Raw genomic sequence first — 13,367 nt, 5'->3', positions numbered from 1 at the left:
TGCAGAGATATTAGGATTTGAAGGTTTTTCGATGACGTCATCAACCCGTCCATTCCGAAACGGATTCGGGGACCCAGGTTTGGGAAAATTACCCAAATTGGTCCTAGTTGGTCCCTAGTTACCCACGCGGTGAAAAATCATTGACGTCACCACCTCGTTTCCAAGTTATTTGGCCTCAAAGTTTTAGGTGCACTGTAATAGTTTCATTAATTTTATATAGGATATTGACGTTAAAGTAGTGTTATTTTCGTCGCGTCGTAACGTCAGCAAATTTAACATATTAGACATGCATTTTTCGGCAACATCAAAGGAAAATGAAGACATCCACTTTGCCTGTTACAGACACACGGAACTGGCGTATTATTATAGAGATAAACAAACAATCTTTTAAGAGTTATTTTCCACCAACTAATCACAAAAAATGTAAGTTTAGTTTGTATGTCTAATAATTTTGACTTACGATTGAGTCATCCAATAGGTAGGATGTCCTGTTAACAGGGAAATGCAGGTTTGAATCCTGTCTAAATCAATTTGATTGTTTGATGGCTATTATAGAGATGTTTTTGTAAGTGCATATTATGTTTTGTCCAGCAAAGAAAAGATATAGAACACAATTTAATTTTTTGACATGGGGCTTAAATGCCAAGTAGAAATTGCTAAGTAAAGGCACAATCTTTTTACAACGTTTGTATTGGTTAACTTCATTGGACTGCATTTTAATCTTTATTTGAAACCAATTTTGAATTCAACAATAAATAATATATGCCTGACTTTTATTCATTCAAAAAATTTGCACTGTTTTGTGTTTTTTTTATTGGATTTGTGCCTGCCCATGTTGAGCTAGAAGGTTTAGGACAATATGGGTCAATGCTATATGCCTGCCCATGTTGTCCAAAAAGGTTTAGGACAATATGGGTAAAGGCTATATGCCTGCCCATGTTGTCCGAAAAAGTTTAGGACAATATGGGTAGAGGCTATATGCCTGTCAATGTTGTCCGAAAAAGTTTAGGACAATATGGGTAGAGGCTATATGTCAGCCCATGTTGTCCGAAAAAGCTTAGGACAATATGGGTAAAGGCTATATGTCTGCCAAGGTTGTCCAGAAAAGTTTAGGACAATATGGGTAGCGGCAATATGCCAGCCCATGTTGTCTGAAAAGGTTTAGATGAGAATGAGATTTGCGTCACCTTCTAAATTTCATTAAATGGTCTTATTCAGGGTCCAACAGTCAGCATTGACACAGGATGTATTTTCTGAAAATTAACCAAGCGATAAAAATGTATTTACTTTATCCCGACGATATGGGTTGGACTCGGACAATATGGGTTGTTGCCGTTTTTCGGACAACATGGGTCGACCGGACAATATGGGTCGGAACAGTTTCATAATTTTCTCCTCATAAAAAATATCCGTTTTCAGTGTGTAGCAATTCAAACATTTTTTAGTTACATTTCAAATCCGCCGTGGAAAAAGTGGGAGCAGCTGATTTTTTTGCTATTCAAAATAGAAAACTACTCTAAATTTAGAGGGTCCAAATGCCAAACATTTTGGCGCTGATGCATTAGGCACACCACTTAAAAATTCGTGTCGTCGGACCTGGTATGTATCCTATGGAGTTTTTAAATAGCATTACACCCTCTAGTATGCCGCCACACAGGGTTTATTGGAAATTCAGGTGTATTAATAACCCTCCTGCTATAAAACGGATTGTGCAATGGCACAAGATTAGTGGTGTGTCATATGAGAGACAATGTTCTCGATTTTGAAATTCTTGCTGGAAATGTTGCATCTAATCGTTTACTAATTCCACGTACTGCAAATGTTTTGACAAAAATAAAGGGGGGTATTCAAAAGACTCCAATCCATTACGATAAAAAATCACTTTATAGATTTTTTTTTCGAGTTGTTAAAATGTTAATAATAAAAATAATAACAATAATAATAATGATCAAGAACAGGTTTCTACTTTTTTCCATTGGATGGTTTGAATTTGCCAGACTTCATATTTCACGTGACTTTCGGTCCATCACCTAAAATCATAGCATATAGATTTAAGAATTACCATGAAATTTTCGTTTCGGAATTTCGCAAAAATTCTTCTTTTTCGCGAAATACTTCGATTGCCACTGTCTCTATTCGCAAAAATATGTTCCCGCCAATATACATTCTTGCGAAAATTTAATTTTTGAGAACCTTAGTTTTTAGTAAAATTTGGGGATAAAAAGTCATTGTGTTTGGATAAATTCACCAACTTTCGACCCTGCATCACTTTGTTTATACATCTTAAAGGTTACCCCCACCTCAAAAAACTTAACTTATATCGGTGATAATGTTAAACTATTACAGAATTTAATAATTATTTTTACAATTCGTTAATATAAGTTAGAAATACTACGTGCAACCTTTGGCAGTAACGGCGGCCTTCTTCGAAACGATCTAGTTTCAGCGGATGCGAAAAAAATAAACAAATGACGTATACGAAGCTAGGAAGCAAACGTGATGGTTTAACGCTTTTGCAAATATTGCTGTAAAGTATCTGTTCAAGCCTGCAGTTTATTCTTTTTTTGAATAAAATTAAAAGATATCAATATTTTCTGGCACTGAAGGAAGGCAGATTGTGTGAAGTTGAATTTTTTTATATTTAGAAATGACTGTTACTTGCACTACCGCAGGTTTTTAAAGTCCAACCTCGTTTACAAAGCCTGTTGTCTCTTTTTCATACCTATACAGTGAGATAAGGCTTTCCAATAATTTCCCCATTTGCTGTACTGCGCGTTGATAAAGGACATTCTGTGGAAAATAATAATCAAGAAAACATTGTCTTCGTCACGAGACTTAGGAAAGTTATAATTGATCGTGTGAAGGTGCTGTTTGCACTACGGTGCAGGTGCAGAGCAAAGCAACATTGTGGCTTGAAATATCGCTTGACCCCTCGTTCCCAGTGCTGTTTATAAAAAGAACGCAAGAAAAAAAGGCCTAGAGTAGGAAAGGACGCAAAATAATATATACGTTGACAAGGTTCTTGAGTCAACACGAAATATACACACGTCCTTTTTTAAAAGAACACGAACCTCATATTTTTTCGACACAACATAATAAAAGCCACAGGCTCAAATCATTCCTTATAAAAATATAAAGCAATTTATAAAGCAATTCTCTTGCAATTTTCTTTGAAGCTTACAATACTTTTTTTTACTTGCAGTCGCTTCTTTTTCATATCAAGACGGCGAGACGAACATCTCCTGTCCGGATATAGAAAGACGAACATCTCCGGTCCGGATATAGAAAGACGAGCATCTCCGGTCCGGATATAGAAAAGATAAAAACAAGAACAACCAGCCGCGAAGCAATTTTTACCAATTTGGAAATCGTACTTACTAAAACAGGAAACGACCAATAACGACCAACAACGAGCAGAAAACAAACAGAAACGACCAGAAACCAGCAGTTAACAAATAATAAAACCTGTGCTCTCTCCTTCTCTCTCTCTCTCTCTCTCTCTCTCTCTCTCTCTCTCTCTCTCTCTATGACCCACGGAGGAATCACCAGAGTAAATTACTGTGCAATATTTATTTCACACATAATATCTTCAAAACCCCAGGTCGTTTTAAATTTGGCCGAAAGCTTCGTTTTCATGTAATTAATGCACGAAAAAAAAACATGTCTAGACATTTAAAAATCATTCATGAAGAAACTTCTAAATTTGTTTAATTTTTGTTCAATAAGAAAGTTGTTGCTCGCGATATGCATGATCCATGTCATTTTTATTTGTCTTCTTAAACCGTTAATAGGGCAGGAATGTTGAAGATATCATACAAGTTCGTCTCCAGGGCTCTTGTACGCTTATGTGTCGGAATATCATAGGCGTAGAAGAGCTCTGGAGACGAGATTATCATCTATATATGTATTATACCCAGACGTAGAAAGAGCAAAAGAAAAAGTTTATAAATTTCCAGACATGCGTGAAACAAAAATTTCATTCATTTTTTTTCGCGTTTTTCCTCTGCCGCGCAGGTTGTTATTTTCCAGCGGTTATTTTTGTTGGGTTTAAAAAGTTGAAAGTGATATCAAATGCGCGAACGTGTAACCATCAAACTAAATAAGAAGAAAGTTGTTAAGAGGACCCTGATTAATTCAAGTAAGAAAGTGACCAAGCATGGAAAGCAGTGAGGATGACGAAAAGCTGTGCAATAGTCCGGTGGTATGTAGATATTTTTCATTAGCATCTTTGTTCTACTACTTCCTGTTCGTAATAATTTCTAGCGTAATAATTTTCGCGCAAAATGTTTCGCACGTAATTTCCGTTGCGTAAGCATGCGCAAATAATGTACCGATACATGTCTTCCATTATACTCTCCTGGTATTTGCAGCAACCAAGACTTTGAGCAATCATCTGAAGATGAAGCCATTGTGAAGGAAGTTAAACGGTAGATAATTTTATTTTTTAACATATTGTTTTTCTTTTTTTACTTTTTAATGCTTCAAAAGTTAGTGTACGTATTGTTATATTTTGATTTTTGCGTTTAGTAAAGACAAAAAAGACACAGATAAAAATGACTAAAACGGTTGGAACAAAAAATATTTCATTGTAAGTTCTTAAAACTAAACATTTTTAAATTGACATTAGGCCTGAATATTCCTGGTCTAGGTACACTTTTTTTTATAAGAACAATTTTATAAAAACAATGAGGCTGAAAATTGTTCAAAAATAAGAACAATAGCAAGGCTGAAATTTTTCTGATTTTCTCTTTTTCTCTAAAAAACACAACAAACATGGAGAAATATTTTTTAAGTTATAAATTTTCACAGAATCAATTGTTGCGATCTTACGAAACTAACTTCTAAAGAATAAAAATGGTCAAAATTTAAGAACAGAATAAGAACACTTCAGGCTGAAGCCAAATTTCCTGGTTCTTATATAAAAAAGTGTACAACTAAAACATTTAAATTAAGTTTACAGTAACCCTAATATTTCTAGGAAAGATGCTAACGATGGAATTGGTGAGTTTGATAAGTCTGATGTCATCTTTAATATACTGTTGGACAAGCCTCATGAATTTGAATTAACGAAGAAACCTTCAGCTGAAAGACAAGATAACTTCATGTGTACATTGAACGCCGATAAGATATCTATAGCCTCAGCAAGAGCAAATGATAATGGGGCTTATACCAAACGAGGGAATGCATCCAGATGTTATTATGTAAACGGTGATATATGCAAAATAACTCATAAATATGATCTTAATGGGAAAGTTTACATTAATGTGAGGGACACGTCAGCAGCGTATGTCGATGAAGAAAATGTTTATTGTTTAACTCGGCATTACCGTTACAGCAAATCTAACAACTTTTCCAATATGATCGCTACAGTGAGATGTGTGAAGAATAGTGTCCCACCTAACAAATATTACTTGTACTTGGATCGTTGGATTGGTGATCAGAGTGAAATATTCAATATCAAACGACATGGTAACGCTACCAAACCCCATGCAAATGCCTATTACCAGAAAGATAAATCCTTCCTGACTAACGTACGAAGTATGCTTGCTGACAGTGTTGCACCTGATGAGGTTTACGTGAAGTTAAGCCAACAGAACTGTACACCATCATCTGTAAGTGAAATGCTGAATACTCCCAAAGTTGTTCACAATGCGAAACATCAAATGTAACGAAAGGAAAAGACTGTCGACGCGTTAACCGAAGCAGAGAGTTTGATTGACTTACTTCACAATGGATCCATTGTTCGTTCTGTACGTTTCACTAGGGGAATGCTATATGTCATTAAATTATATGCCTTTCATGCTTCATGACCTGTACAGATTTTGTTGTCTGGGTAACTTTGCGTTGGTCATCGACACAACATTTAAAGTGGCAGATAAATTGTGGCTCACTGATTCATCATACACGAATGAAACACTGATTGATGACAGTGGCAAACATCCAACATTCCCAGGTACATTTTTTCACATTTATTATGTTAAAAAATTTCTACTGCCAAGTCAACTCCTACTATGTACTTTATAATTATTTTATTTTATTGATGATAATAAAATATTATTTTTAGGCCGAGTCAGTGGCAATTCAAGAAGAATCAAAATTCCTATCGAAGTTTCGTTGATGAGATTGTGATTTCAGAACCTAAGCTCGTCAATATAAAGAAAGTAGGACATGATTTGACCACGCAATCGCCAACGGTGTAAATGACATCTTGCGTAATGCAAGCCATTTATGGTGCACGCAACACCTCCAACAAGCAGATTCAACAAAATTGAAAAGTATGGGAATCAATCAAAAAAAGTTGGAAGAATAATGGCAGATATATATGGTATGCAAATAAACGACCTAGAATGCTATTTGGGACGACATTATGCCTGGATTTCACTTGTGGTTTCAAAAACACAGAACAGATATATTTAAGCAATGTTTAGTTATGTCTGCACGAGAAAAACTTCAAATTGATGGACGGTTTTTCAGCAACAGCTTAGGACTAAAGCATAGGCTATTGAAAAAAAAAACTTAGCGACCTATCAAGCACCACCGATGTGAGTCAACATCTGATGAAGTGGGTTAAAGAAAACTACTTGGACGAAGTAGAAAAGGCCTTGTAAGGGAAGTATAGACTGGCACCCGGATGTCAGCATTTTTTTGTTGAACCGACAACAGGGCTTGGTTGGGGCCCAACTAGACGAAAACAGCATTTCGATGCATTTATGGCGTTCATCCCTTCTTCGTATGACAAGTATACTAAGCCATCTGACGCTGGTTTAAAAAAGACTCCTGGTCGAAAACGAAGAGTTCGTCAGCCTGAACCTGATATATCCAAAGTCAAAGCCTTCCTACTGTAAGTAAGTCCTGAAATTAAATAAAAATGACACCCAGTGGCAAGTAAAAAAAAAGTTATCCACCATTGAAATATTTGATCCGTGCAATCAAAAATGTATACATTGGTACATAAAATAGATAAAAGTGGCTTCCCGAACAGTGTGAAGCGTTATGAGGAGTGCAAGCTAACATTTACACAGACAGATGTCATAGCTGTTAAAACAACTGCAATCAGACAGTGCACAGACAAGAAGAAAAGTAGTGGCAATGTGTACTTACATTACCTCCACACCTGCTTGAAAAGACACGACCAGAAGTTCCAGTTTAACGCTATTTTGGTACCGAATAAGACAAAAGAGTTGCTGTCCGATGAACAAAACATTAAATTGTGTGTTTAGATTTAGTGCCCCCTCTTCAAATAGCGCCCCCATCGTGCGGGAAATATTCTAATACTTGCGTTAAGTGGAACTTTCAATAATTTGGAACCAAATTTCTCGATCCATTAAACCTCCTGACTAAATCTAAACAAAAATACTTCGCTGAAGAGAAAAGACCCCGGATAAGCAGGACCTTTTTTACGGTCCCTCGAGCAAAAAAACTTCGGTTAAGTGAGACATCAATGCAATGGCTTCCCAGAAAAAAACAAAAAATGAATAAAAATTGGGCGCATAATCAAGCATTTTGGTAATCTTTTCGCCGGTCATATAGCCATTTGCTCTTGTATTTTGGTTGTATTTTGGGCTTTTTGATGGTTTCTGCTTGTTTCCTGGTGGTTTTTGGTGGTTTCTGCTCGTTTCCTGGTGGTTTCTGCTCGTTTTCTGTTTTAGTAAGTACGATTTGGAAATAATGTCCACATTGAGTATGGTAGTGAAATAATATTCATAATATGCGCCAGGCTTCAAATGACAGCCGCAAAAATATGCGAAGGTGTAAAAGTTGTTAAAAAATTTTATTTACGTTTTTCTCCGATTTGATTTGTGATGTGGGGTGTTGGATCCTGTGCCATAAGTAAACAAGAAACCGCACTCGGTTTAAAATCACACTTTAAACGTAGATACTAAAAGTAGGAACCAGCAGTAACAAACAGTAATCGGCAGTATTTTGAAGTAACCACCAGTTAACCAGCTGTTTTTTTAAGTAACCACAAGAGAACCAGCAGTTATTATTAATTTACTCCAGATAAGGCAGCAACAGCGGCGCAAAGGTGTTGTGATTTTTATGCACAACACTTCATGACCTCTAACTACCAAATATGATAAATAAAAGGGCACCTAGTGCCCAGGGCTTTTTTCTGATACTTTATGCTCTTGCTAACTAGCTACTTTTAAGTTGTTTTCCCGAGGCCCAATAAATGCATTCCGCGAAGATTAATTTTCAAAAATATGAATAAAATTAGCGAAATTCGCGATAATTAACCAACTTAAGTTATTTATTTATTTATTTCGCCTAAAGGCAATAATGGAATCAAGGAAGAACAGAACGAAAATAGCGTTTTCAGGATTAAAGTTCATTATTTGAAATAAAATGTAACACGTTTCAAGAAAAAAACGTTTATATCGAAAGCATAATTTTTTTACTTGAACAAAAACCACGTGAGAAAAACAAATGTATATTTTCTGCCGGATGCCACAATGTTTCTCCACAACATTTATTAACTAGCTGAATTCCCGTGGAAGAATCCACTGAATCTCTCATTAAACCGATGTAAGGGATCCAAACAAAAACATACAACACAGTAATTTGAATTTTCAAAACTCGCATTTCAACCTCGACCCCGCGCTCTTTGCCCTTTTATAACGGGATAGCAAAAAGCCCTAGGGTCGACGTTGCTCACAACCTGCAATATTCTATGATTATAACCGCTGAAACAAAACGTCTCAAAATATAAGCATGTGCAACAACAACAACAAAAAATTATTATAAAATAAAAATGGAAAATGTCCAAAAAATCAAAGGTGTCTATTAATACATGAGAAATATAAAAACTTGAATCATTAGATATACTGCATATCTACCCAAATATTTCAATCCAAAATATTAAAAGAACAGTTTGCCGTACAGACCCAAACTTATAGTCAAGAAAATCAATTCTTTTGAAGCGTGCTGTGTATGATAACAATGCAGTGTTTTCGAATTTAAGAATCGAACATAGTTCAAACGATCGTAACGTCGTAACAGATATAAACATTGACTTAGTTTTAAGTTTGTTTACAATAAGGTTTTTTTATAACGTCATCAACACTGCATCGCCTACTTCGTAGCGTTAAAAACAGTAACAACGGAAAAATTACTTTTTACATTATAAATTTTTCTCTAGGATACACTCGCTGTATTTTATAAGAATAGTGTTTTTACATTTCAGCCTCAAAGTTCTTAACTTTCTTGACAAAAACTATCCTAATTATTCTCAATATGTTCTTAACATGGCTATGGCCTGAAAATAATTTAAGTCAAGCCAATTTGTTCATAAAAATAATTAGAACATGGTGTGTAAAAGGAGGAAGAAAAACTAGTGAAGAATAAAGCCAAACTCTGACACCTTCTGAATAAGATTTTTAAGAAAGTCTAGTTTACGAGGGTCATCAAACTTCTGCATGCTTTTGAGTTTCTTCAACCATTCTTATGACTCCAGGCAAGTGCTTGTTTTCAAAAATACATATTTTTGTATCCAAGCTCTCTCCTCCGCGCGTGAGAGTTTTTTTAAAAAGAATACAGTCGACTCTCTCTATCTCGACTACCCTCTATCTCCAACATCTCTCTATCTCGAACCAAAGTCTCGGTCCCTTGGACATTTGTGTAGGCTCTAAGCTATTTTCCTCTCTTTATCTCGAACCTCTCTATCTCGAATACCTCTCTATCTCGAACCAAAATCTCGGTCCCGTCTGACTGTTTCTCTATCTCGAACTTTTTCGAATTTAAGAACCTATTTACACTAAAAATCGAATTAAAATGTTCCATTTTCGAACGAAAATGTTTGACGTTCGAATTCTAAAGTCACTCACAAAACATTGTTTACAGTGTTTTGAACCAGAAACCTTCTTGAGGTGAAGATGTCGGCTTTAAAAAGAAAACTCAATAACGTTTCTTTAATTCAAAAATGTCAAATAATTCGGGAAATAGAGAAAGGAATGTCAAACAAGAAGGCAGCAGAAAAATACGGGATCCCCAATGAAATGCAAATGCTTATCTCCAAATTCGAAAAAATGTATAATGAAGACAGAGTGGCATCAATTAAACAAAAAGACATAACCGATTTCTTTAAATAAAGCTGTAAATTTATTTTATGTATTTATTTTAAAAGAAGTCTTGTGCATTGAATATTAACATTTTAACATCTCTCATTGACCTCTATCAACTCCCGATACACTGAAGGTTAAAAATACGTTTTTTACGAAAAAATCCAATTTTTGTCAATTTTTCTCTATCTCGAAATTTCTCTATCTCGAACAAATTTTCTGGTCCCTTGCGAGTTCGAGATAGAGAGAGTCAACTGTATGCAGAAAGAAAAAAAGAACAACTCATATTCGATGAGTTGTGCTTTTGTGAGGGCGCATGTGAAAAAATCAAATCCAAACATAAACTGATAATTTTTAAAAAAATGAAACTTTATGTTAATACAACATTATCCGGTTAAAACACAATAAGTTATCCGCAAATAAATTCTTAGCTACGATTCTTAACTACATAGCTAGCTACATACACATCATAATAAAAATGGGTTGTTTGTTTTGCTTGTTCGTTTGTTTCGTTATAAAAAAAAATCAAAAATTTCCCTGCAAAAACTCTGAAAATTCTCTTTTATATTTTTTACTTTACTTCATTTTTGCTTGCAAAATTTCGAAAACTCAGAGATTGCATAGCAATAAAAGCTTCTATTTCCATCTTAACAAGGGCCGTGCTTCGATGAAAGATAAAGATCTTCTTTCTGAACTTTATATCTTTTTATATAACTTTATATCAGCAAAGCACAACAACATCAGCTTTCCGTTTACGGGAGGAAACAATAGAGAATTTTTAATCCAATGAAATGAGCAATAACAATGATTCGAATCCAGTGTGATTAAACTGTCCTGAAACTTTGCCGCCGCGATGAAAGGGTAAACCAACATATCACACTACTTTGTACGTGTCATTTAAAAAGCTCTGGTTAATAGAGTTACATTGTGTTGCTGACACCCGGGGCTAAAATAAAGATTCAAAATTTTATCAATTTTATTTCGAGCTTAATTCAGAGAAAACAAGAGAAGGGTAGTGCGTAACATGAAAAATGTCATAGGCTAAGTATTCGATTCCAACCTCGTCCCCAGGCCCTGGCTGGTCACGTGCCGACAAAATACCCACGTATGGTGGGTATTTTAAAAATAATTATTTGGCTCGCTCTTCCAACGCACACGGTAAAAATATACACAGGCAGTCGAGACCATCATCAAAAATACTTATTACATGTTTTAACCTCGGCGAGTTACAATTTTAGTACGCCAAATGCAGAAAATGGACAAAGTGGTGAATTTATTTAGTCGTATTCAAACTTCACTTGAATGTAATAATGTGGCCGGCTTTTTATTAAAACCTAAGCAAGTTGCCTGTTGGGAAAGCTTGCTCAATGGCCACGACGTACTGGCTGTTCTTCCAACTGGATATGGGAAGTCTTTGATATACCAACTGTTGCCTGATTTTCTACCAAGAAAATGTTCTCAAAACATTGTAATCGTCGTGACTCCATTGACGTCAATTATTGAAGATCAAATAAAAACAATGGAAGCTCAATGTGTTGCAGCTGGCGTTTTAAATACAGAAAGAGAGGAAACTAGTGAAGTTATCAGCTTATTTAGCAAAGATATCGGTCACAAAATCCAAATAACAGAAAATGTAAAATTGGGGAAGATCAAGATATTGTTTTCTCATCCAGAGTCGATTTTGAGACAAACTATTCTCACATATTTTGGATTTTCTTGTCAAGTACAAGTTTCATGTTGTTCTAATTGTAATGGAGATGAGAATCATTGTGAAGACAAAGTATTAAACCACATTGAAAAAAAAACTTTCAGACCACTGGATGGTGTTAATTTCGAAAAGTTACGAAAAGAACTATTTGAAGTAAAAATCCAATCTGAATTAGCGTTATTCCATGTCTTACTGCAACAAGAATATAATTCAAAACTAGCCGGGAAACCCGGCGTCGAAACGCCGGGTTAAGCCACAAGTAAAGGTGTGATCCGGCATTGAACACTCTGTGGAGCGCTTAATAAGAGCTGTAAACTGTCCCGCAGATCAGGTGGAGCGCTTTAGTACAGGTATACAGTATGTCGTTAATCATTTGAAGCGCATACAACATTATAGTGTGCGACTGTAACATATTTTTCAAAAAATAACTTTCCCGCAACAATAACTGATATAAAAACAGAGTTTACAAAGTGTTGTTACTCCATCATAGCAAAAACAATCAGTCAATATTATTTTATTTTGTGGAAAAGTCTTTTTAAAAGTTAAAAAATTAATCGTGGCACTGGGCTGAGCGCTTAGTACAGTTAAACCGTGTTGTACAGCGTATAGTAATAATACCCTTTTGAAAAAACTTTCTCGCAGACACAGGGCTGAGCGGTTAGTCCAGGCGTGATTCACAAGAAAGTTTAAAAATTAATTGTCACAGTGGTGGGCTGACCTTAGTATATACAGGTAAACGGTGTTGCACATGCCCATAGGCGTAACAGCCTTTTACAAAAAACAGTCTGTTTTTAACACTGGGCTAACCGCTTAGTACAGTTAAACACAGTTGAACAGGCGCATAAGGCGTATTACCCTTTTCCAAAAATGTTCATTGCAACTTCGGTTTAAATAAAAACACAGGGAACAGCCTGTCGTTACTCGTCCAGCCAAAACAATCGCTCAGCCATTTCATTTGCAGAAAAAGTTTGCAGAAAAATAATAAAATATGTAGCTATACCTAGCTAGCTAACTGCATTTAGCATAAAAATTATATATTGCTTAAGAATATTGTTGTAGCCAAACTGCATTTTTATACTTTCACTTTTTAAGGAGCTAGCTAAATAGCCACAGCCTCAACATAAAAATAAATGTTGGCTAGGATAAAAAGCTCTTATACCATACATAATAGCAATAAGTGAGGCTCTAGCTAGCTAGTAGCTATAGCTAGCTAATCTTCGTTCCTAGCCAAACATCCTAAAACTGGTGCGTTTAAGATCTGTACGTGGCTAAAAAACGTGACAATATATTTATCCTAACATTGAAAACAAACAGAAAACAAATATTACAAATATATAAGGCTTTTAGAAGATAAAAAAGTCAAACAGGCCTACAAACCTCACACACTGACCACAAACACGACCATTATCAAAATGGCCTTAGTTCCGCGAAGATCTTGGATTCTTTCTGGTCGCGAAAATCTTGGTTTTTTTTTAAAGAATCAGGCGTTGTGAATGGTGTTCCACGCGCGAGCGGTCAAAACAAAGTCAATAAAAATATATCGCATTTGATATTCGTGCACATTTTAAAAATTTCGTGTTTCCGTTACGGGACGCGGCTCT

At 35.5% G+C, this 13,367-nt stretch overlaps 1 protein-coding gene across 1 annotated transcript in view; it reads right to left on the bottom strand.

Moving 5' to 3' along the window:
* Positions 1-1,878: 1,878 nt before the first annotated feature.
* LOC130622189 (biogenesis of lysosome-related organelles complex 1 subunit 1-like) overlaps positions 1,879-13,367 on the bottom strand; it is a 53,231-nt gene continuing 41,742 nt past the window's right edge. The window contains exon 5 of the mRNA XM_057437625.1: positions 1,879-2,030. Coding sequence (XP_057293608.1) covers positions 2,001-2,030 — 30 coding nt within the window. The 3' untranslated portion in view covers positions 1,879-2,000. The remainder of the gene's footprint in view (positions 2,031-13,367) is intronic.

The sequence above is a fragment of the Hydractinia symbiolongicarpus genome, chromosome 12, assembly GCF_029227915.1.
Source record: "Hydractinia symbiolongicarpus strain clone_291-10 chromosome 12, HSymV2.1, whole genome shotgun sequence".
Classification (NCBI taxonomy): Eukaryota; Metazoa; Cnidaria; class Hydrozoa; order Anthoathecata; family Hydractiniidae; genus Hydractinia; species Hydractinia symbiolongicarpus.
Note: the sequence above shows the minus strand (reverse complement) of the source record. Positions and strands in the feature narration are given on the sequence as shown.